The sequence below is a fragment of the Jatropha curcas genome, chromosome 7 (genome assembly GCF_041381405.1).
Source record: "Jatropha curcas cultivar XTBG-Jc1 chromosome 7, XTBG_Jcur_1.0, whole genome shotgun sequence".
In the NCBI taxonomy this organism is placed as follows: Eukaryota; Viridiplantae; Streptophyta; class Magnoliopsida; order Malpighiales; family Euphorbiaceae; genus Jatropha; species Jatropha curcas.
In genome coordinates this window covers 1040818-1065461 of record NC_143157.1, presented here as the reverse complement: position 1 = coordinate 1065461, position 24644 = coordinate 1040818, and the positions used below count along the sequence as shown (strand labels likewise).

Genomic DNA, 24644 nt, shown 5'->3' with positions numbered 1-24644 from the left:
TACATAAAATTTAACAAGGGTCTATTCACGAAAAATCATATCCACAATATGGGCTTACAGGTTCATCTGTAGTTAATTACACACTAATTAATTTATAGCATGGTGCAAACGGAAAGGCCTAATTTAAATACACAACCCTATAACTGCGGAGTTCAACAATAATTTGATAATAGAATAATTTATACATCCAAAATTAAATATCAGAAATTTAAAGTTTACATTTATAACTCTGCGGTGAAGATTGCAGAGCTTCAGTCGAATCAGCTGCTTCCTAGTACCTGAGAGGTTTGTTGGGGGGAGGGGGGTGAGTTTTGCAACTCAGTGAATAATAATAAATAATACACACCACATACAATCACGCAAAATGCATCCTAGTATACTGAATGAACACGCAACAGTCACTCATATGCCATCATATCAGCACCCACAAACAATATCACCTTCAAATAATCACATCACGTGGAAATTAGTTAGTGGAGTCACCGAAACCCCCGACGAGCCGTACTCTCACACGGCCCATCCTCTCAGATTATCAGTTTCAGGATCCATGTCACAATAAATAGTATATCAGTATTACGGATCCATATCACAGTAAACATTATATCGGTATTACGGATCCATATCACAGTAAACAGTATATCAGTCGGATCCATATCACAGTAAACAGTATATCAGTCGGATCCATATCACAGTAAACAGTATATCAGTCGAATCCATATCACAGTAAACAGTATATCAGTCGAATCCATATCACAGTATTGGTCTCACAAACCCGTGGTGACCCACTTCATCCCAATTCCACACAAATAAAGCACAGTATAGTCATAACACAATTAATCAAACAATTCATTCAAATATGCAATTATAAAATATATTTATACGGTACCAGTGACATAATATATGTATAAAATGCACAATATAAGGTATATGTAAATGCTATGCAAATGCAATGCTGATATGCATTATTTATTATTACTCACAGTGGTGGAGAACGAATATCTAGCTTTGATTCTGTCCGGGAGGAGCACTAGACGGACCCGGGCGATCTAAGAAATTTAAACATGACATCAAAAAATAATTATATCAGACAATATTTATTTATCACTCTAATAATCTGATTCTATATTTTTAATTTCAATGAATAATTTAATCTCTATAATTAATTTTATTTTTTACCGAAATTTCGACAGCTCTTCCCCTAAAATTTTAACTATCCACCAATTAACTCATTCAATTATATTTTCGGGTTCTCACACAGCCCATCCATCAGCGATCAATCCTGTCAATTATTCCCATCCTCCATATTCTCCATGTCAACATTAATTTATAAATTTTTCTTTAATTCCATAAATCATAATCTCTTAATAATTTATTTAATACTGAAATTAATTCTCATTAATCAATAATTCAATACCTAATTTTTAATTTAAATTAGTTAACCCAAAATTACTAAAATAAATTCTGAGAATTAGCAAAAATTGATTTATACCCCAAATATAATGTTTCTTGTCGGATTTTGCTAGATCGGGATTTATGCATGCCGGATCGCGCACTGAGACTGCAAGCAGGTGGCCGGAGTTATGCTGGAGTCGCTGGATCACCTGAGATCGACGCAGGAGGGGCTGAGCTACAGCAGTGACCCAAGTGGTGGAACTGGCGGCTGCGCGACAAGGCTGCAAGGCGTCGGTGGTGGCACGCGCTTGCTCCATCGAAGGCAGGAGAGTGGGTCTGTGCTTGCCGCACGATCTGATCCAGGGAGCTGGTGGAGTCGCGGCGATGTGGAGCGGCTGGATGTGGCGCCCAGAGGAGTCCGATCGAGCTGGAGGTGTCGCGCGACGCTGCTGCTGCTCTGTCTCGCCAAGAACGCAGACGCTGTGAAGAGCAAAGAAGAGGAAAGAAAGAAGAGAAGAGGAAGAAGAAAGAAGAACGGAGTAGGAGGAGGAGGAGGCGGTGGCAGTGTCGGTGGACTGACTGAAGGCACAGAGAATGGATGAGGGGTGAGGTGAGTGAGCGTGGAGATAAAAGAAAGGAGAGGTTTCAAGATGGTTTGGGCTGATTCGTTTCGATTTTGGTTTGATTCAGCCCAAATCTTGGTTTTTGTTTGATTTTTCGATTTTTCATAGGTTTTTGATTCGGTTTATCACCGTACAAATTACTAATTTGCATTTAAATATTTAGATACATTTTCCACACTGTCAGTTTATTAAATTTAAATGGAAAATCTTTGAAAATAAAAATTCGGGTTATTTCAGATTAATAATGAAATATTTATTTATTTTAATGAAATTTTATATTATTGACAGCTTAATTCGCAAGTGTACGAATCGCTACAAGTAATATATGATGAGTAAGATATCGTTTCCACGAGGATTGTAATCCAAGTACCAAAATTATGTTATCTCGTTATTATTTAAACGATAATTTAGAGAATTTTTTTATAAATGTAAAATAAACAAGAGTCAAGTAAACAAAAATTGATTAAAAGAAATAAAGGAATTGAAACTACTAGGGGTTTTGATTTCACTTAATTCTATCCAATTTATTTCATTAGTTCATTGATCAATTTAATTATTCAAGTAGGGGAAACAACTCTGAATTCACTAACAAGCTCTTCTGATGTATTACTAGCTATTTTAATTCCATTTAATTACCTATCTTCCAATAGCGCAATCAAATATGAATTAAATCATTAAGTTATGTAGTTGTTTACGAATTTACAATTTAAGGTTGATAAATCATAAAAACCCCACAGGAGTCAAACCATATAACTTTCGCATCAAGTTATTATTCTCATGTGTTTTATTAACCTTTTCTTATCAAAGATCCTTCTTCTGATAGTGATAATTGAAATAAATCAATTTAGGGGAAATTTTTGCCTAGAAGCATTAAGTTCATTAATAAATCATAACTTGAATAAGGAAAAATAAATCTAATTGCATAAATTGGAAAAGAGATTAAGCTACATCAAACCCCTAGTATAAGAATTTAGTTACACATAGTACTTAAATAAAACCCAATAATACTTGATAAATATTCCATAATCAATAAGGATAATGAAAGAAATAAACAAGATTAAGAGTTTAGAAATAAGAACTAGTGATAAATTGCTTGGATGGCTTCCTTGAAACTTTGCACAACTCTTGAATACTTAACTTCTAAAAATAAACTATATACAAAGCTATAAAATGAGAGAAAGAGTATGGAGTGTGGTGTAATGTGTGGGATGGGATCAATTGGGATCCTTCCTCTCTTTATATAGACTTCTTGGGAGAGAAATTTTACATTGTTTAGGGAATAAATTCCACCTTGTTTAGGGAATAAAGTTCTCATTAGGCCTTAAATTTCTCTCAATCTTGTCTTTTCCATGTGCATAGATTAGAACTTGATTTGCATGTCAAGAAAGTATCCAAGGTGAGCTCATGAAAATGATAAGGAATGGTTGGAAATTTTGACTTAAATCAGCACTTGGTATTTAGCACGGGCGTGCTTGGACGCATGGTCTGGGGCGTGCCAGGGTCTGACTTGATTTTCCTTGGTTGTGCAAAAACCCTACAAATTCCTTAAGATCAAGTGAATTATTATTCAAGGAAGCTTTTATATGAAAACATAAATAAAATTAAGATAAAAACTAAATAAAGTAATTAAAAATACTAAAAACTTTAATAAAAATTACATTAAAAATACTATAAAAACAACACTTATCAATTATTATCCGTGCAACACATGGGTCTACGACTAGTTAAAAAAATAATCCAACCCATAAAAAATATTTAATTGAAAATCAGGTTAAACGGGCCCGAATAATCCGACCCGATTTTTAGAGGGTTATTCAGGTGGGGCCCAAACTTTTATAGGGGTTAGATCAGTGAAGCCATTCCCTCTTATTTTAGATTTCAGGTATTTCGAATCAGGTCGGATTTTGACCCAACCCGACAGTTGCTCACCCCTACTCAGAATAAACTTAACCCTCCATATACCCTTTTTTTAACTATTAATTTAATTGCACCCTAATTTCAAAATGGATCAAAATTGCCTTAAAAAAAAATAATAAGATTGGGCCCACATGAGTTAGCTAACTCACCTTGATTGGCTTTCTCGAACGCACCATTTCATAGGGCTGGGAATAGTGAAAGTCCTTATTCATCAAAACGGGAACACTTTCTGACGATGTACAATAGAGGATAACACCTCCTCCTTTTGTGCTTCGGAAATCATTCAGCAAGAATCAGACAACAAACGACTTCTCCTGCCATAACATATTTATTGCCAGTCATGATTTAGTCAATCAAGCTTCCATTTTCGCAAACCAAAGCTTAAAGGTTTTTTAGTTTTGCCATTTTGAGGCTTTTCGGTTCAGTTTAGCAACTTCGGCCGCCATTTCTAGTGTAGTAAGCTTAAAATCACCATCTGTAGCTATTTTGAGCTTTTCATTTTTGAACATTCGGTTGAATTTCTCTCACTCTCTCTTAAGGTAAGATCTTCTCTTTTTTTTTTTGCTCTTTCTTTCTCACTCTCTAAGGTCAAATCTTTCTTCTCTTTTTCCTTTTTTTAATAATATCCATTGGACTCTCCTTTTGTCTATGTATTTTACTTGATTCCGATTTGGTTTTGTCTGTGAATTTTAATTGTAATTTAAATCTGTCGACTTTGTAGATCAACTTTTGATTAATTTTTTTTTCTTAGTTAATTTTTTTTATCCCTTTCACTTTTATTTCTTAAAGTTGCTTTACTTTTCTTATCTACCCTATTTGGTCCCTGAGAAATCGAAGGAAAGGTGTAGAAAATTATTTTTTTCACCTCTTTTAAGTGCATAAGCTCAACTGTTGAGTGTTCTATGAAATTTATTGTTTAATGATAAAATCATATTTTGACAAACATTGAATGTTTTGTTGTGGGGTCCCTCCAACATGTGGGACCCACATTCATTTGAAAAGAAAAGAAAAAAAAAGAGGAGAAATCAAAAACACGTTTTTGATTTTTTTTTTCAATGGTTGGCAACCAACCATTCAAAGGTTGGCATGCCAATTGACAAAATGGAGTGCCGTGCGGCTCTCTCAATCCTCTCTCAAACCTCTCATATAAATAGAGGTAGTGAATCCCTCTTCAATGTACAGAAACAAATAGCATAGGAATACACAATTGAGTGTAGAGAATTTTAGGAAAGGGTTCCTAAAATTGGGAAAGAGAGAAAATAGTGAGGAAATTATTTTTGAAGTGTTTTTGGGAAACACTTAAAGTACCACTATTTTTGTAATCTCTTTTGTACCTACTATTTTTAGTAGAAGAATTATTCGGAGTTTTTGTCCCGTGGATGTAGCCCATAATAGTTGAAGGGTGAACCACGTAAATCTCAGTGTTCTTATTTTTTCATCTGGCATTTACGGTAATTATTTAATTTTTACCGTGATTATTATTTCTGGTGGATTCGATCGTCAATATCCAATGGGAAATTATTGGAGGTATATGAACAACTGGTATCAGAGCCTTTGGTTGGTAAATTCTCTCAAATTTCACTATTCACAAAATTCACTATTCACGTGAATAGTAACTTTGAGAGAATTTACCAACCAAAGGCTCTGATACTAGTTGTTCATATACCTCCAATAATTTCGTATTGGATATTGACGATCGAATCCACCAGAAATAATAATCACAGTAAAAATTAAATAATTACTGTAAATGCCAGATGAAAAAATAAGAACACCGAGATTTACGTTGTTCACCCTTCAACTGTTATGGGCTACGTCCACGGGACAAAAACTCCGAATAATTCTTCTACTAAAAATAGTAGGTACAAAAGAGATTACAAAAATAGTGGTACTCTAAGTGTTTCCCAAAAATACTCCAAAAATAATTTTCTCACTATTTTCTCTCTTTCCCAATTTTAGGAACCTTTTCCTAAAATTCTCTACACTCAATTGTGTATTCCTATTCTATTTGTTTCTGTACATTGAAGAGGGATTCACTACCTCTATTTATAGGAGAGGTTTGAGAGAGGATTTGAGAGAGCCGTGCATTACCAATGCACGGCACTCCGTTTTGTCAATTGGCATGCCAACCTTTGAATGGTTGGCTGCCAACCATTGAAAAAAAAAAATCAAAAACGTGTTTTTGATTTCTCCTCCTTTTTTTTTTCTTTTCTTTTCAAATGAATGTGGGTCCCACATGTTGGAGGGACCCTTACCACATATACCTCCAATAATTTTGTATTGGATATTGACAATCGAATCCACCAGAAATAATAATCACGGTAAAAATTAAATAATTACCGTAAATACCAGATAAAAAATAAGAACACCGAGATTTACGTGGTTCACCCTTCAACTGTTATGGGCTACATCCACGGGACAAAAACTCCGAATAATTCTTCTACTAAAAATAGTAGGTACAAAAGAGATTACAAAAATAGTGGTACTCTAAGTGTTTCCCAAAAACACTCCAAAAATAATTTCCTCACTATTTTCTCTCTTTCCCAATTTTAGTAACCCTTTCTTAAAATTCTCTACACTCAATTGTGTATTCCTATTCTATTTGTTTCTGTACATTGAAGAGAGATTCACTAACTCTATTTATAGGAGAGGTTTGAGAGAGCTGTGCATTACCAATGCACGGCACTCTGTTTTGTCAATTGGCATGCCAACCTTTGAATGGTTGGCTGCCAACCATTGGAAAAAAAAATCAAAAACGTGTTTTTGATTCCTCCTTTTTTTTTTCTTTTCTTTTCAAATGAATGTGGGTCCCACATGTTGGAGGGACCCTTACCACATATATCTCCAATAATTTCGTATTGGATATTGACGATCGAATCCACCAGAAATAATAATCACGGTAAAAATTAAATAATTATCGTAAATGCCAGATGAAAAAATAAGAACACCAGGATTTACGTGGTTCACCCTTCAATTGTTATGGGCTACGTCCACAGGACAAAAACTCCGAATAATTCTTCTACTAAAAGTAGTAGGTACAAAAGAGGTTACAAAAATAGTGGTACTCTAAGTGTTTCCCAAAAACACTCCAAAAATAATTTCCTCACTATTTTCTCTCTTTCCCAATTTCAGTAACCCTTTCTTAAAATTCTCTACACTCAATTGTGTATTCCTATTCTATTTGTTTCTGTACATTGAAGAGAGATTCACTACCTCTATTTATAGGAGAGGTTTGAGAGAGGATTTGAGAGAGCTGTGCATTACCAATGCACGACACTCCGTTTTGTCAATTGGCATGCCAACCTTTGAATGGTTGGCTGCCAACCATTGGAAAAAAAAATCAAAAACGTGTTTTTGATTCCTCCTCCTTTTTTTTTTCTTTTCTTTTCAAATGAATGTGGGTCCCACATGTTGGAGGGAGCCCAAAACATGTTTACAGGAATAGATATAAAAGATGGTTTGTTCGCCGGGTTTTTTTAACGGAGTTATCGTATTGGTGATGGGTTTGTTTGTTGGAGAGGAGATATGGAGTTTGGTGATTGGTCAGTGTTATTTTGGAAGAGATTGGTGTGATATGGAAGGTGCTACGATTGTTGTGCGGTAGTAGGCGACAGGAGACGAGAGGTTGTAACAGAGCAAGGGCAAAATAATATCAAGACTCTAAGTTTTGTGTGTGCTAACTCAAGTTGGGTTAGCTAACTGTTTTAGATCCCACTTTAATTATTTTTTTAATTTCTATTTTGACAAATTTCAAATTTTGGGTGCAATTGTGATACAAGTTTTAAATTGTGGTATCTGAGGGGTTAAATTCATTTTAGGGTGTAATTGTTACAATCCATAAAATTTGGGGTATCGAGAATTGTTTAGCCATTAATTGTGTGAAATCCAATAATTGAACCAAAAACTGAACATTAATTTGATTCGATTTTAATCAATTTCCTTTACTTTGAGCCTTGCAAGCACAAAGCTTATTGCAGAGATGGCCACTTATAAGGTTGTGCAAACAGTCGATTTGGTTTTGAATAGAATAAAAGTCAATGAAGCTAAAACTCGAACTTTAAGAATTAAAACCAACTTGAAATAAAGTAGAGGTTGGAATCATACTGAGTTGAACCAATTTGGTTTGATTCAAACTGTTTAATCAGTCTTTTGCATGCTATTTTTCAAGTCAATACAATCTTGAGCATAACTTTTTTATTTTCTCGAAATTAAGATAGAATAAGAAAACTTTCAATTTGATCACTTTATTCGACAATCGAACCTTAATACGAGGAAGTCGACTGAATTGAACAATTCAGTTCAAATCAATTTGAATGATTCGAACCAAAGTATACTCACCCTAGCCACTACCTCATTGAGGAAATGAGATGTCGGATACAGTTTCGAAGAGAAGAAATAAATAGATTGAGAAGAAGGAAAGGTAAAGAGGTTAATTTCATTAGTTGTCCTTGATCTTGGCATCTCGGAACATTATCTTGCCCAAATTTCACTTCATCACTTCAAAATCACATAAATTTTATTTATGTAATAATAAAACATGAATTGATTTCCGTTCGTTGAAAAGCTACATGGATGATATGTGGACTATTTTCATTTAATCCAAATTTACACAATTAAAATAAGCTATTCTCTCTCTTCCAACTTAGCACGTTCTCTCTCTCTCTCTCTCTCTTTTGTCGGATGAAGAGAAAAAGTAGGGATCAGAATCATAGTTCATCATTTCTCTGTCCACTAACCTGTACACACAGTAAAAGTAAAAGTCAATGTTAGGTGGAACTTTAGGAGCAATTAGAGCCGTAATTAGTGGATAGTTAGAAGCAGTTTGTATATTAAAAACAATGTAATCTTTACAGAAGAAATATAACAATTTTTCTCTCTGTAAAACATGGTATCAGAGCTGGTGTTTTTTAGTCACAACTGACTGAACACATTTAGCTCATCATCTACCTTCTGACTTACCTGAAATAACCAAATATCATCATGTCTGATGATAGTGTTCATACCTCGGGTCTCAACGACGAAGACCTGACAAGAATTGCAAACCTGATCAATACCCAAAACCAGAAACAAACCATTTCAGATAACCTCACCATCAATGTCAAATTAAATAGCCAAAATTATGCAATATGGTCACGTATGATGAAAGTAGCTATTGGGGGAAAATCAAAAAAATTGTTAAACCACATCACTGAAGCTGCTACACCTCCATCCACTGGAGATCCATTTTTTGAAAAGTGGGAACAAGAAGATTTGATTGTGTTCTCATGGTTAATTCAGAACATGGAACCACAACTAGCAAACAACTTAACAGAGTATTCCACAGCTAAAGATTTGTGGAATGCTCTTGTTATCACATATAGCAGTGGGAAAGATAAATTACAGATATTTGATCTACATACCAGAGCAAACAGCATGAAACAGGGATCATCAACACTAGAAGAATTCTGGCTCACCATGCAAGGAATATGGGGGGAGATCGATCGCAGGGAGCCTAATCCGATGACATGCTCAACAGATATCGCGACATACAACAAAGTCAAATAAGAACAAAAACTATTTCAATTCTTAAATGGAATAGATCACTTGTACGATCAGATCAAAAGGGAAATCCTCAGATCGGAGCATCTTCCCTCAGCTGAAGCCGCCTACGCCTCTGCTCGGAAAGAAGCCGCCCGATTGAACATCATGGGACCAGCTAACAGAGAATCGCCATCACAGGGCATAGGCGACGGATTTGTCATCATCGGGAAGAAAGAAGCAAGCGAAGCAACTGGTGTAGGACTCGTCGCGCGTGGCCAGCGGCGGTCAGAACCAAGAAACGATGGTTCATCATCCCGTCCAGATAAATCGAGACTCAAGTGCTCTCATTGTGGGATGAGCAAACACACAAAAGATCAATGCTTCGAATTAATTGGGTATCCAGAATGGTGGAACGAGAATCACCGAAACAAGGGCACAAAGACCAGCAAAGCAGCCGCCGCCGTGGGTAACTGAGAGGCTGCCAGCAGCGGTGGCAACAGCAGAGGAGGTCAGAGTGAGAGAGGAGCGATGGGGATGGTGGCAGCACAAAATGAAAGGGCAGATGGAACCCTAGAAGGTGAAGGAAAAAGAATGGGGTCATTTAACATAAAACCCAAATCTTTTGAAAATAATAATAAACAGACAAGAAAAGATAATCGTTGGATTTTTGACTGTGGTGCTACTGATACAATGACTTTTGAGGCGGCTGACATAATAGCACCATTAAAACCAAAAAAAACCCATGTCCAAACTGCAAATGGAAGCACTGCAAGCGTAGAAGGAGCAGGATCTGTTGAAATTTCACCGACATTAAAAATACCAAATTGTCTTTATGTTCCCTCATTGTCTCATAAATTGTTGTCGATTAGTCATGTGACAAAGGAATTAAATTGTATTGTACTAATACATCCTACCTTTTGTATTTTACAGGATATCAGGAGCGGGAAGATTATTGGACGTGGCACTGAGCATCATGGATTGTATTATGTGGATGAAGTGGCCCAACACGGTACTGTAATGCTGGCTCACGGAACTACTGAACGGGAAGCTTGGCTTTGGCACCGACGACTGGGACATCCATCCATAGGTTATTTAAGTCTGTTATTTCCAAATATATTTAAGTCAAATAATATGTTTAAGTGTGAGACGTGTGTTTTGGCAAAAAGTCATAGACAAACTTTTAAACCGAGTAATACCCATATGGAGTCTCCTTTTTCTTTGGTTCATTCTGATGTGTGGGGTCCAGCTCCTGTCTTAGGAGGTCAAGGTTTTAGATATTTTTTACTCTTTGTTGATGACTGCACTCGTATGACATGGGTGTATTTTTTGAAAAATAAATTTGAAGTTGTTGATAAATTTATTCTGTTTTATACTATGATCCAAACTCAGTTTAATCAATCTATTAAGATTTTACGATCTGATAATGGGGGTGAATACATCAATGAATCCATGAAGCAATTTTCTCACCAAAAAGGACTTGTCCATCAAACAACTTGTCCTCACACACCCGAACAAAATGGTGTGGCAGAAAGGAAAAATCGCATTCTTCTTGAAATGACTCGTGCCATGTTAATTGAGTCTGGTGTCCCTAGATTTTTTTGGCCTGAAGCTATTGCCACAGCAGTCTATCTTTTAAACAGGCTTCCCACTAAAGTTTTAAAACTTCAGACACCAATACAAATGCTTGCTCAATTTACCTCAATTCCCTCAACTCTTACAATTCAACCTCGAATATTTGGGTGTTCTGTTTTTGTTCATATACCCAAAGTTGACCGAACAAAATTTGATCCTTGTGCTGTTAAATGTGTGTTTGTGGGATATGGGGTCAATCAGAAGGGTTATAGATGTTACGACCCAAAAACCCGTCGAGTATTTACTACCATGAATTGTGACTTCCTTGAAACTGAGTATTACTATAATACCCATCCCAGTGGTCAGGGGGAGAGAGAACTTAAAGACACACTGAGTTGGTTTCCAAGTCAGGACAATGTTCAGGACAACGTTCCCTCAGAACCAGTTAACAGTACCACCGGGCCATCTGAAGCATTTATACAGTCTACGGAACTCAATACCACTGAAGAAAGTCTTCCTTCCTCCCTGATACCTGAGGTAAGAGATTCTGATGCTCCAGAGACTCCTGTTATTGAACTGCCTAACTGTGATAATTTGGAGACTTCTGTAGAACAGGAAGAGAATGTTGGACAGTATGTCCTACCACCCAGAAGTAACAGAGGAGTTCCACCTAAAAGATATTCTCCAGAAAAAGAAGCACGAGGAACGAAATATCCAGTGACAAATGTGGTCAGGGGGAGCTTATCAGAAAGGGCCAGAGCCTTCACTATAGCTCTATATTCAGAAGAAGTTCCTCATACTATAGAGCTTGCCTTAAAATCAAAAAATTGAAATCAGGCAATGAAGACGGAGATGGATGCTCTAATTAAAAATGACACATGGGAAAAATGTCAATTACCAGATGGAAAGAAATCAGTGGGTTGTCGTTGGGTCTTCACGATCAAACACAAACTGGATGGGACTGTTGAAAGGTATAAAGCTCGGTTAGTAGCAAAAGGATATACACAGACATATGGTATAGACTATTCAGAAACCTTCTCTCCAGTAGCTAAAATTGATACGATCAGAGTATTATTCTCGATAGCAGCTAATAAAGGATGGCCACTCCATCAATTCGATGTAAAAAATGCCTTTTTGCACGGAGATCTAAGAGAAGAAGTTTATATGGAAGCACCACCAGGGTTCACAAATGGATTTAAAACTGGAGAAGTCTGTCGTTTGAAGAAGTCACTTTATGGTCTTAAACAGTCTCCAAGAGCTTGGTTTGGAAGATTTACAATTGTAATGAAGAGATATGATTTTAAACAAAGTAATTCAGATCATACATTATTCCTTAAGCAAAGGGGTAATCTTATTACTTGTTTAATTATCTACGTTGATGATATGATTATTACAGGAAATGATGATGAAGAAATGTCAAAGCTGAGAAGGAACTTATTCACTGAATTCGAAATGAAAGACTTAGGAGCACTGAAGTACTTCCTTGGAATTGAAGTATTGAGATCAACAAGTGGAATTTTTATATGTGAAAAGAAGTATACTCTGGATTTCTTGGCAGAAATAGGAATGGTTGACTGCAAGCCAGCTGACACGCCTATGGCAACAAATCATGGACTTCAGATAGTAGAAGGAGCAGAATCGGTTGATAAAGAAAGGTATCAACGACTAGTTGGAAAATTAATTTATCTTTCACACACTCGACCAGACATAGCATATGCAGTTGGAGTAGTAAGTCAGTTCATGCACAGACCTCAAACTGATCATATGAATGCAGTGTTAAGAATCATCAAGTACTTAAAGGGCACGTCTAGTCAAGGAATTCTGTTTAAACGGAATGGGCACTTGGATATACAAGGTTATACTGATGCAGACTGGGCAGGTAGTCATGTTGATCGCAGATCTACTTCAGGCTACTTCACTTTTGTTGGCGGAAACTTAGTCACATGGAGAAGTAAGAAACAGAAAGTTGTAGCATTGTCTAGTGCAGAGGCAGAGTTTCGAGGAATAGCTCGTGGTCTAGCTGAAATTCTTTGGCTAAGGAAATTGTTAAGTGAGATTGGTTTTCCTCCATCTGGAGCAAGTAAAATTATGTGTGATAATAGAGCTGCAATCAGCATTTCAGAAAATCCTGTTCAACATGATAGGACCAAGCATGTTGAAATTGATAGACACTTCATCAAAGAAAAACTAGAAGCAGGAATTGTGGAATTGCCGTTTGTTCGATCTGAAGATCAGTTGGCAGATATTTTGACAAAAGCAGTTAATGGAAATTCCTTTCATAACGTATTAAACAAGTTAAGTATTGGAGATCCCACTACTCAACTTGAGGGGGAGTGTCGGATGAAGAGAAAAAGTAGGGATCAGAATCATAGTTCATCATTTCTCTGTCCACTAACCTGTACACACAGTAAAAGTAAAAGTCAATGTTAGGTGGAACTTTAGGAGCAATTAGAGCCGTAATTAGTGGATAGTTAGAAGCAGTTTGTATATTAAAAACAATGTAATCTTTACAGAAGAAATATAACAATTTTTCTCTCTGTAAAACATCTTTCACCCACGATAACCACCACCATCACCCACCATGGTGCAAAGACAATGTCTCCACTTCCTAACATATCAAACCATGACTCTCTCCTCCTTAAATCCTACCACATTGCACCACTCACTCAAAGCTCCAACTTTTCTCCCAAATTCAAGGTTGTAAAGGAGCTGCATTTAGCTCCAGTGAGCTTGAGTTCAGCATTGTAGGGATATGCTCGAGTTCAAACTTGAACTTAGCTTGTTTAAAAGTAGTTAAATACAAGTTTGACTCAGCTTGACTCAATTATTGTAAACAAGCTGGCTCAAAATTCGGACAAGGCCAATTTAATAAACAACCCATTCCTATTCACTAAATCGATGGTTTGAGATATTTAAAATTTTGGACTAAAATCGACCATTGAATTCCGGCTTTGATATGATTCTAGTTTTAGTTTAGTTCCAATGAAATAATGGTTCTAATTATAGTTCTAAAATGATTTTGGTGTTACATATATTTTCTTCAAAAAAAAAAAAAAAAAAAGAGATCGATTCTAGTTTTACAAGTAAATTATAATTTTAAAATGTCTAAATTTTATTAACTAAATAAATTGCTAAAATTTTTTGAATGGAAAAAAGTTTCATTAAATGTTTATAAATTAAAAAACTCAAAACTATTATGAAGAGATCGTGATTGTTACGTTTATAAATTTTGCTAATTTACTACATACATAAAATTTTGCTAATTTATAAAAATTTATGCTTAAATTGCCTACATATCCTCTTGGGGATTTAGAGGAATTAAAGATCATGTAGTTCTTTTTTTTTTTCTTTGTTACAATGAAAAATAACCTCCAAATTGTTACCATTAATTTTAGTCATAGGTACCATTTATTGTTGTTAGTGGAGTCATCATCATCGCATGAACTTTTGGTATCGAGTTCTTAACATTGCCCTAGTCTAATTCTTAGTTAACCCTTCTTTGATTAATTTGCTCGTTGAGTAAAATTTTGGAGGATTTAGAGCTTAGGGATTAAAATGACTAAATTTGGGGATTTAGACAAAATTGATTTAATTAGTAGAAATTAAAATTAAATTGAAGCTCTATGTTAAATTTGTAGCAAAATGGTATTGAGTTTGCTCAATTCCGGGCCTGCTGCCACTCTGGCCACCTGTACAGCAACGGTGGTTTTGGTGACCGTAACTCTAAAGAGGTAGAATATCCTCCTTTTTGTGTAGATTATAAATATGTAATTAGTTTTGCAATTTGAGCTTGTTTGACCTTCGAACAATTTACTCGATGCAAATTTAGAAATTCGGCTTTAAAGCCAAAAAAGGCAAAAATGTGACTCATAGGTAGATTTTGTGATCTTAGCAAATTTATATTGATTAATTATCAAAGTAGATATAGTAAAGTGATAAGAATTAAAATATTTAGATAGCTTTATATATAAATAGTATTTTTTTTATGAATAAAATTAAGCTTTGTAGTATATAGTATTTATGTTAACAAGTTATATTAGTTATTGGTTTAGAATCCACCGTTACATAATATTTGATATATATAAAGTTGAGAATGTAATATTATTAAGTTGGATATATGGGTGAGACCTTGATGAATATTGTTAACAACAGATGGCTTTATTGATGTGGATGTTGCCCAACGGATGGGGTTTTTATATTAATGAGAATTATGGATATTTTATCAAGGAAAAAGTTGAACTTTTAGGGGAAACTCTGTCGAATTTTCGGTAGAATTTTTAGAATATTATTCTAAGTATAGGAATTCGAATTCTTAGCTTGTTTATTTCTTATAGCTGGTGATAGAGCGAGACCTTCTTCCTCTTCCGGTCCTAGTGCTCAATAAGGCTAGAATTTTTGAATCTCTCTGTGAGTAATAATATATATATATATATATATATATATATATATATATATATATATATATATATGTGGATGTGCATTGATAAATGTTGTGAATAATTACTTAATACTATGTGATGTGATTATTATGTGAAAGTTGGGACAACGTGGATCACCTGGGTGAGAGCACAGGCATGTTGAGAATGCTGTCAATGGGTTGTAAGCGGTGAGAGTGCCCCCCCCCCCTCCTTCTGTACCCCGAATTAAGATATTTATCATGGGAAAATTCTTATGATAAATAAAAATGTTTATGAAAAATATTTATATCTGACTATGTTTTGTCCCAACAGGGTGGGCTCCATGGGTACACGAGTCATAGGACCATGAGGTTATATCATTATTATTAAAGCATGCTTAGGGAAGAGCATGGTCCTGTTGAGGTAATTCCACTAACTAATGACCACTTGGAGTGCATTATGATTGATATTATTCATAGGTGCTACGATTGACATTGTATGACTGATGAATGCTCAATTAGAAGAGTCTTGGGATATTTCTTGTGATTGCTTTAATTTAGTATTATGTATTATTATTCACTGAGTTTTATTATTATTCAATGAGTTTTATACTCATTCCCGTTGTATCTAAATTTTTCAGAAAGAAGCTCTTTTCTTCTTTTGACGAATAGCTTTGTTTTCCCCTCAATTGACAGAGCCTTAATGTAAATTTTAACTGCTTTTGAACTTATTTTTTGTGTTAAAACTCTGTTCCCAAATTATATATAAAAAATCCAACCCTTGCAGTTACCTTAAGACTAGTTGGGTATTGATGGAAGAATTGTCTACTCGAATATGTTTGTATAACTAAAATCTTTGTTAGTTCTTATGAATGAACAAGTCCATATATTATGACAATGTGGTTTGATGGTGCCATGGATGGGCCCGATTAAAATTATTGATTGTATTTCAATGCAACGGGTCGGGTATATGATTTCTATTTGTTTTACTACTATTTCTGAAATTTATACAGACCGTGGCACTTGTATATTTTAATAGAAAATATAGACTTCGACTTCATAAGATGTATGATTATAAGATACATGAGCCTTCTAAATGCTATGGGAATATAAATGGGTAAACTCATAATTGGGGCTGATATTTGGGCTCAGTGATTCGTAGGCTTATTATGGGTCTTGGTAGCCTTATGCTTACCTGGATCTTAGTGTCGGTTTGGTTCATGAAAATGGATCGTGACATACATGTAATGAAATTACCACTGACAACGGATACAGGTACTGTACGAGTATTAGATTCTGGGTACCCGCTATCCATTACCTACTATAATAAACAGTTTTTGGCCGTGGAAAATACTAATAATAGTAGTACTAGTATTGGATCTTCTTCTCTGGGCTTGATTGGATCATTGAAGCCATTTGTTAAAGCAGGGATATCACAGCCTTGCAGCTGCCATTGTTTTTTCTTTAATAACATGTCTTCTCAGGCCAGGAAAGTGGATGCTTTTGAAGTAGTTCTTCCAGTTTATGCTCTCTACATCAAACCCAAATAACTTTTTCTCTTCAGTAGACATACCTTCAATCAGTTTCTTGGTGTTACTATTATCAAACCTACAAAACAAAAATAAAAATCAAAATAAAAAAAACTTTATTGAATTCGCTTTGAATTAAATACATGAGAAATAATATAATTGAAAGCAATTACAATTGAAAGCTTATTTTATCAAATAAGATTATTCTTTAACTATTTAGTAAATTTAAGAACTTATTAAATATGCTCAGTGACTGACTACTATCATTAGAAGATTTAAAAGTTTAAGATTTTGAGATATTTAATTAAAATTTTGACTTTAAGTATTATATTATAGCTAATGGTTGCTCAATTCACTAATTTTGATGTTTTGGCATGCATATGTATAACATTTGGGTACGACGTTTCAGAAACATGGTACGAGGGATAATCCACATTTTAAGTAATACCATATATATATATATATATATATATATATATATATATATATATAAAGAAAGCTGAATCTAGAATTTTACCATCCTCTTTGAAACATATAAGGCTGATATATTTCGGCCAGCAGGGTACTTCGGTTCAGTCTTTTGTTAAATTCTGCTTCTGCAATATTTTGCTGCGCTGCCAATACTTCCCTCATGTAAGACACGAAACTGTCCATTGATCCAAAAAAGTTGAATCCAATTATCTGAATCTTCTTGCCATTGGAGTCCATTAATGGACAAGAAGTGAAGTAATCGCGAGCAAACTGGAAAATATTCTCGTAGGATACTGGATTAGCAACAGATGATGCCACTTGGTACACCTTCAGCTCTGATTCTGATTTTCTTGGAGCAATTCCATGTTTTGCTATTGCTGCTAAAATAGCATTCACCACCATGTCTATAGGTACCTATATCCATCATGGTAATAATAGCTCATGCATGCATGCTTTCAACACTAATTTATTAAAGCTTATCCAAATAGATAAGACTTGCCTAGACTTGTCAATGACCGCATTCAAGGATATAAATATTGGGTCCAGCATCCTGACCATAATATTTGATATTTGTCATCATTCATTAAATAAAGATCGACAATAATATAATAAGAGAATGACTTAAGAGAATGACTTACCTATATCTGGTGTCATAAAAAAAAAAAGGGTTAAGATAAGCAAAGCATGAGGAAACACAATAAATCGTACATGCATTACTAATTGGAATGATGTGCAATTAGCACCTTGAACTTTTTATTGCACTGTATAATTAATCCAACACTGAGTCTGTAAACTAAATTTGATAGGAAATTTCAACTACAAACTAATTAGGTCAATTTTTTTAGCCGGAATATATAAATTCACCTCTGAATTTTGTTAATTTAACCTTGTGGGACTCTTAATTTTTATTTTGACCTATCAAAGTACTCTTAAATTTATAAAACTACACCTATTAAATCCTTTAATTTTCAAAAATTATTTTATTCAATACTTCAACTTGCAAAATCAGATCAATTAAACACTCATTCAAAAGTTAATTTATGAAAATTATTGTTCTAAAAGTCATGCTAACTACTTATCAAGTCGATATTTTACAAATAAAAGCGAAAAATCCTAAAAATTAATAATATTAATATTGAAAGGTGTGTAACAGTAACAAAATTTACATGTTTAGGAGCACGATAAATCATCTGCAAAATTCACGGTACCACAAGATTAAAGTCGCAAAATTTAGGGGTGAATTTATGTATTCAGCCATTGTTTTTACCAAAACAAAAGTGTTGATTAGGTCATTGAGAAAATAGATAACATGTTTGTGCTGATAAAAGGTTAGGTCATTAACTTTTCTTATTGTCTGTCTTTTACATGCGGTGATCGCAGAATCGAATTACTCTTTTAATTGAAATCTCCAGCTATAATTGATTCAAAAGCTAAAATTTAAGTAAATGGTACGTTGCAAACAAGTTAAGATGGCAAAATGAACATCATTGCTTAATTACTACTAATATATATGCGTACCTATTTCCTTGTATCCATCCTGGGAAAGGGTCCGAATAGGTGCTCTCAATAATGCTTGGACGGATAATGACAACTGGTATGTTTCCCCTCTCCTCATTTAGCAACATTTCTGCCATGGCTTTGGTAAATTCATAGGTGTTTCTCCATCCATACTTTCTTGCCCTTTTATCCATTTTTATTTTCATTTGTATGGTTGTCAAAATTTATATACATATAAAAATTAAGAACGGCCAAATGCATTTATCTGCCTTTGAAGTTTAAGCGACTTGCCTTGTGCCACCCTCAAGTTTACGGATGATCTATTATCATTCTACATTTTTACATTTCAGTAATAACTATGTCCTTCGTCAAAATAAAATAACTTTCTAAAAGTTCAATCATAACCCTGCATTTTCAAATATATGAGTATGAGCATTCTAAAAGTTATTTAAAATAAAATTTATCAATATTTTTTAAATTCATATTAATTTTTTTTGAAAAAAAAGGACAATCTTAGAACTGAATTTTTATTTCTTATTTTGAAAAAAAAAAAATACTAATATTGCTGGAAACCATGAACGGAACCGTCGGTTCATCGGAACCATGCCGAAATCGAAACCAATGGTTCAAGGGCCAATTAAGGTTCAATATTTTAAAAATTTTGAACCGGCGGTTCAATCAACCAGCCATGCCCCTGAAATGTGAAAATTTAAGGTTATAATAAACCCTGCAAACTTGATGGTGACACAAAATAAATCGAGTAAATTTCAGAAGCAAATTTATACATTAGGCCGATTAAAACTATATATATATATATATATATATATATATATATATATATATATGGCAGTAGATATATACCTCTCCATGCCCAAATGATGATAGGTATTACTATTACTCCCAAGAGACCCCATGAAAACCAATTTCATTTCAGCATCCACATCCAAGAAAGGGACTTTTGATGCAATGCCTTGTCCCATGTGAAAAGGCTTCTCCAGAATTATTCCTTGTCTTTCACCGTTAACAAAAGCTGTGTATAGTATATGTGTTAAATGTTATACATTTTAACAAGTAAATCATAGATTACTTTTGAAATAAAGGTTATTTTACTCCTGAACTTGAGCGTGATATATTATTTGCTAAAATTTAATTTATTTATTTTTTTTTACAATTATCCAATTTATATTATTTGCTAACACTGCACCAAATAAATAAAAAGTCCAATTTTATAAAAAAAAAATAAAAAAAATAAAAAATTAGTATTTTAATATTGATAAAGCAATTTGCATTATTGGTAAAAGAAAAATATCATTTTATAAAAAATAAAATATTAATATTAAAAATTATTATTTTATCTTTTTGTCCAAAAGTAATTGAGTTTTTTTCCTTAATTTGAGCGAATTTGGAGTCATGGTAATTGTACAAAAAAAATTAAGTAAATTATATAGCACATCCAGGTTGATTGAGGTAAATTAAACCTTTGCCTTCACTTACCAGTTGATACATGCAAGAAAACTTTAAGCTTCTGGCACTTGGTTGCAAAATCTAAGAGCCGAAGAGGTCCTCTGGTGTTTGTATTTAGAGCAACATCATACCTACATCACAGTCCCAAATTCAATAAATAAAATATCAAATATATATAACTAATAAAGAATTCATGTAGTTAATCAGGTTCGGTCGGATTGATTTTCTTACTTATGTGAGAAATAATAATTCTCAAGTTGAAATCCTATCGATGACGATAGTTTTCCTCCTTATGGATAAAAAAGAAAAAAGCAAAAGAGAATTCGTGCATGGACCTTTCAATTTCAACAAGTGTGGTAGTGGCTGCTGAGTTTATTATGACATGGACTTGTTCTGCAATTTCAGTAGCCGTTTCAGCATCCATCCCCAGATTATCTTGACATAGAGTCCCAGCCACTGGAACTAGCTTGCTCATCATGAATGCTTCATAAGATTTTCCATGAATTTCTTTCAAGCACTTAAACAACTCTGCATGTATTATCTACCCAAAATAATTTAATTCATGAACTAATTAAAAATTTTAATGTTGATAAATTAATTATTAGGTCCCTATTGATATTAATATTAAAAACATGAGTTCCTTAATTAATTATACTTCATTTTTCAGTCTCTCCATTGCAGCATCTTCGTGTTTCGCCCTAATCAAGAGAAAGATTCTTCCCACATGAGAAATTGTCCGCAGCATCTTCTCAATCAAAGCTGAAATTTAATTGAAAAGGTGAGTCATATTTTGATTTTACATAACATAAATGAAGTAATGATGTGTGGTTTAGCAGTTGCTTTTCTTTTGATACATAGGAGGAGGGATGACAATTTCATCCGATCTGAAGGATACCCGATCCATTTCCGATCTGATTTTGATGGGTTCGGATTCGGATACTGTATTTTAAACGGATATCTAACCTGTTATCATCTTTACATAGGAGGTTCAATAGACCGAGAGAATAAATGCTATACAACATGGATAACAGTTGTTAATCACATTTAACGCAAGTAGAGAAGTGTGTACCTTTTCCTAACAAACCGGTAGCGCCTGTGACGAAATAGTTGTTTCCTTGGAGAAAATCAGCAATCCCAATTCCAGAACATGCCATTGCCTTCTTTTTTTCTATCTTTTTCCTAATTTTGGCAAGCTTGAGGTACTTCTTAAATAGACAAAAGTCAAGCCTCACATTAATGATTGAACCACATGCATGACTGATAAAACCAACAACATTGAAGTAATCTGATTGAATTTAATTTTTAAATTATTAACCCCTTGATTAGAATAAATAAATTTCACAAAATTGAAATTAATTTATAAATTCATATTTTTGTGTTTGGTTTGAAAAAACTAACAATTCAATTTAATGGATTTCAATAAAATTAAACCGATTTTTATAAAAAAATATGAAATTTCTAAATGAATTTCACAAACTTAAACAATTTAAAACTTTATTATAAAACTATCCATCCACATAGCCTCTTAAACTTTTTATGCCAAGGATATTTGAGAAATAAAAATAAATAAATTTTTTATTTTTAAATTTATTCCAAATATGAAAAATTCTATCTAGAATTCATTTATATATGAATTCCGCATTTTAAATTCATTTTGAGTTCGGTTTTATTTTCTATAGAAAAAAACTACAAAAAAATTCATTCTAGTTTGATGCGTAAAAATCTTAAAAATCTAAGAAAAATAAAAAAAATAATCGAATCAAACTGAATTTAAGTCAACTCGATTCAATGGACAAAGTTATATTTAGAGTCCCACTCTTTTAGAAAAATTGATTTACTGTGTTTGGACTGATTTGATTCAATTTGAACACTATTAGTAAAATGGGATATTGCGGAATTATTATGGGAACTTCAAGTCTGTATAATTCATTCACCAGATATCACTTAAAATAAAATTTATCAAATTGAAATATAATAAATAAATAAATATGATGAAGACCTTATTTATTATAACTAGCATAGGATATTATACCTAGTACATGAGTGAGCTAACGGTCGTATTCGATAACAGCTTTTTAAGTAGCTTTTAGCATTTTAATCGGTTAAAATGTCAAATGCTATTGTTTATAGTGTTCGGTAATTAATATAGCGTTTGATTAGCTTTTAGAGATTAAGGTAGTGTTTTATGAAAAGTTAACTCATGTAATGTTTTGGTTTTAATGTTTTATAAAAAGCCACTCAATCGGCTAACAACTAAATATTACTAAAACAGCTAATAGTTACATTAACAACTAATTTTGCCGAACAAACATGATAAACTAAGCCGATAATTAACTAACACCATAAAACAACTATCACAAAATAATTACTATTTTAAATTTTTTTTAAGTAAAAATATTAATTATTCAAAAATAACCAATTCAACAATAGATTTAGGGCAATATTTGGTTTAGCGGTTCATACCAGTTGATAGTTAATAGCGGTTATTGACAACTAATGGCTGATGGCTGATAGCTGATAACGGTTAGCTGATTATTGTTCATGTTTGGTAAAATTTTAGTAGCGGTTGCTGTTGAAATATAAAATGACTATTATAGGCATAATTATTTTTATATATTATGATGTCTAATGTATATGTATCTTTTTTAATTTAAGATGAATATATTATTATTTTTTATTTTAATGTATTACATAAATAAAAATATTAATTAAAATTTTAAAATAATATTTAAGAAAATTTTTTAAATAATTATAAACAAAATTATCATAAAAAATATTAATTTGAAAAAAAATAATTTTATCAATAATTATTTTTTATGAGATTAATGAAATTCAAAATAATATAAATAAGAAATCAGCTGCCTCATGCAAAAAAGCTCTTAAACATAGTTTATAGAAACAACAATTGATTGAAACTTTTATCAGCTATGAGCTACTGAAAAAAATACTAAACATACATAACTTAGCTATTAGGTACGAAAGAGCTACCAGCTACGTTAGTCAACCAAACCAAATGCACTTTTAGGTCTTTTAGCATGCTACCTAATCCCTAATATCTATCATATTAAAATGGTGTCGTTGTGGGTATCCCATTCGTCACTAATAAAAAAATTATTCCAAATAGATTCAGTTTTTAGTAGTTTAAAATTTGTGGATGTATTATGTACTTAAGAATATTCTAATTAAATTTCGAATAAGTATGAATAATAAAATTATTAATTATTTAATTTAAATATAAGTACTTAAACTAATATTTAGTTAAATTTAGAATGGATAATTGATACGAATAGTAAATTTATGAGCCAGTTCAGATTTGTAATTTGGAAATGACAATTAATTTCGGTGCCTCTCATGATCCATCATTGCAACTGTCAACTGTACAGAAAGAGATGAGGGATGGACCAGTTGGTACACAACCATTATTGCTCTATCATTATTTTTTCGTGTCGAGGAGAAATTAACCTTACTGTTTTTCACATATTTATATTAAAATGCTCAGATTTTATTTTTATAATATTATTTTTTGTGTATGGAGGAGAAATTACCTTATTCTTGGCTTTAAAATGAATGTTAATTTGATCAATTTTGTTATAATTTAAAAAAATTAACTATTTTCTTAATCTCATATAAAAAATTTCAAACTACTTACATTTTAAGAGAGAGGGAGAGACAATATGAGATTATACTACTCAATTTATATGCCATTATTTTGTCTCATCATGACCCAAATCACACTAGTCTAAAATTAAAAAGACAATGCTTGGAATTGAAAATAAAACTTAAAAATGATTGAAAAGCTTACATTTATATTTGTTATAATTGTTTTTTATATTTGTCATTGAGTTGATTAATTGATTGTTGTTTGGCTTGATTTGTTGTTGTTAACTGCTCTCCAAAAAATTCTAGACAGTCCACTAATCTGCTCTTTTCATCTTTACCTATTTAAAACCTTTTTTTTTTTTTTTTAATCTTTAGGCCTTATTAATTATTCTTAACTAGTCGATAACCGCGGTTCGCATGTAAATATTTATATGTTGTTTGAGTAAGCATTAATGTTTTTGAAAATCTTTTGATTTATAATGCATATATTTCCAAAAATAACTGATCCTTTAACTCTCGCATTATGTACGAATAATCATAGAAATCATAATATTTTTTAATGAGAAAGTAATTTTCTTTTATTTTCAGTGAATATATATTGTTAGATATAATATAAAGCAAAACCAAATATAAAGCATTTAGGTACTTCTATTGAATAACAAATAT

The 24644-nt window shown here is 33.0% G+C and overlaps 2 protein-coding genes and 1 long non-coding RNA gene across 3 annotated transcripts; 1 reads left to right on the top strand and 2 right to left on the bottom strand.

Moving 5' to 3' along the window:
* On the bottom strand, positions 1-2020 carry LOC149494523 (uncharacterized). Its single transcript, XR_016321577.1, has 3 exons — positions 1490-2020; positions 981-1046; positions 1-278 (listed from the first exon to the last, which is right to left on the bottom strand). It is a non-coding gene; the product is annotated as an uncharacterized LOC149494523 (long non-coding RNA).
* A 6889-nt stretch (positions 2021-8909) lies between these two features.
* Positions 8910-9923, top strand: LOC149494522 (uncharacterized). The gene is made up of 2 exons (XM_089723998.1): positions 8910-9464; positions 9525-9923. The coding sequence occupies exons 1-2, from the start codon at positions 8910-8912 to the stop codon at positions 9921-9923; spliced, it is 954 nt and encodes a 317-aa protein (XP_089580124.1).
* Positions 9924-16629: 6706 nt separating this feature from the next.
* LOC105630047 (fatty acyl-CoA reductase 2, chloroplastic) lies at positions 16630-21581 on the bottom strand. Its single transcript, XM_089723997.1, has 9 exons — positions 21448-21581; positions 21034-21137; positions 20714-20919; positions 20409-20509; positions 19776-19944; positions 18936-19097; positions 17913-17967; positions 17464-17831; positions 16630-17025 (listed from the first exon to the last, which is right to left on the bottom strand). The coding sequence occupies exons 1-9, from the start codon at positions 21530-21532 to the stop codon at positions 16851-16853; spliced, it is 1425 nt and encodes a 474-aa protein (XP_089580123.1). The 5' UTR covers positions 21533-21581; the 3' UTR covers positions 16630-16850.
* Positions 21582-24644: the final 3063 nt, after the last annotated feature.

Bases quoted from the DNA above. Each gene is read 5' to 3' on its own strand.
- LOC149494522 (XM_089723998.1), top strand. From the start codon at position 8,910: ATGTCTGATGATAGTGTTCATACCTCGGGTCTCAACGACGAAGACCTG. The intron at 9,465-9,524 runs GTCAAATAAGAA...TTGTACGATCAG, and splicing joins ATATCGCGACATACAACAAA to ATCAAAAGGGAAATCCTCAG.
- LOC105630047 (XM_089723997.1), bottom strand. From the start codon at position 21,532: ATGGCATGTTCTGGAATTGGGATTGCTGATTTTCTCCAAGGAAACAAC. The intron at 20,510-20,713 runs GTCCATGCACGA...ACTGTGATGTAG, and splicing joins ACACTTGTTGAAATTGAAAG to GTATGATGTTGCTCTAAATA. The intron at 17,968-18,935 runs GTACGCATATAT...TATTATGGTCAG, and splicing joins GGATGGATACAAGGAAATAG to GATGCTGGACCCAATATTTA.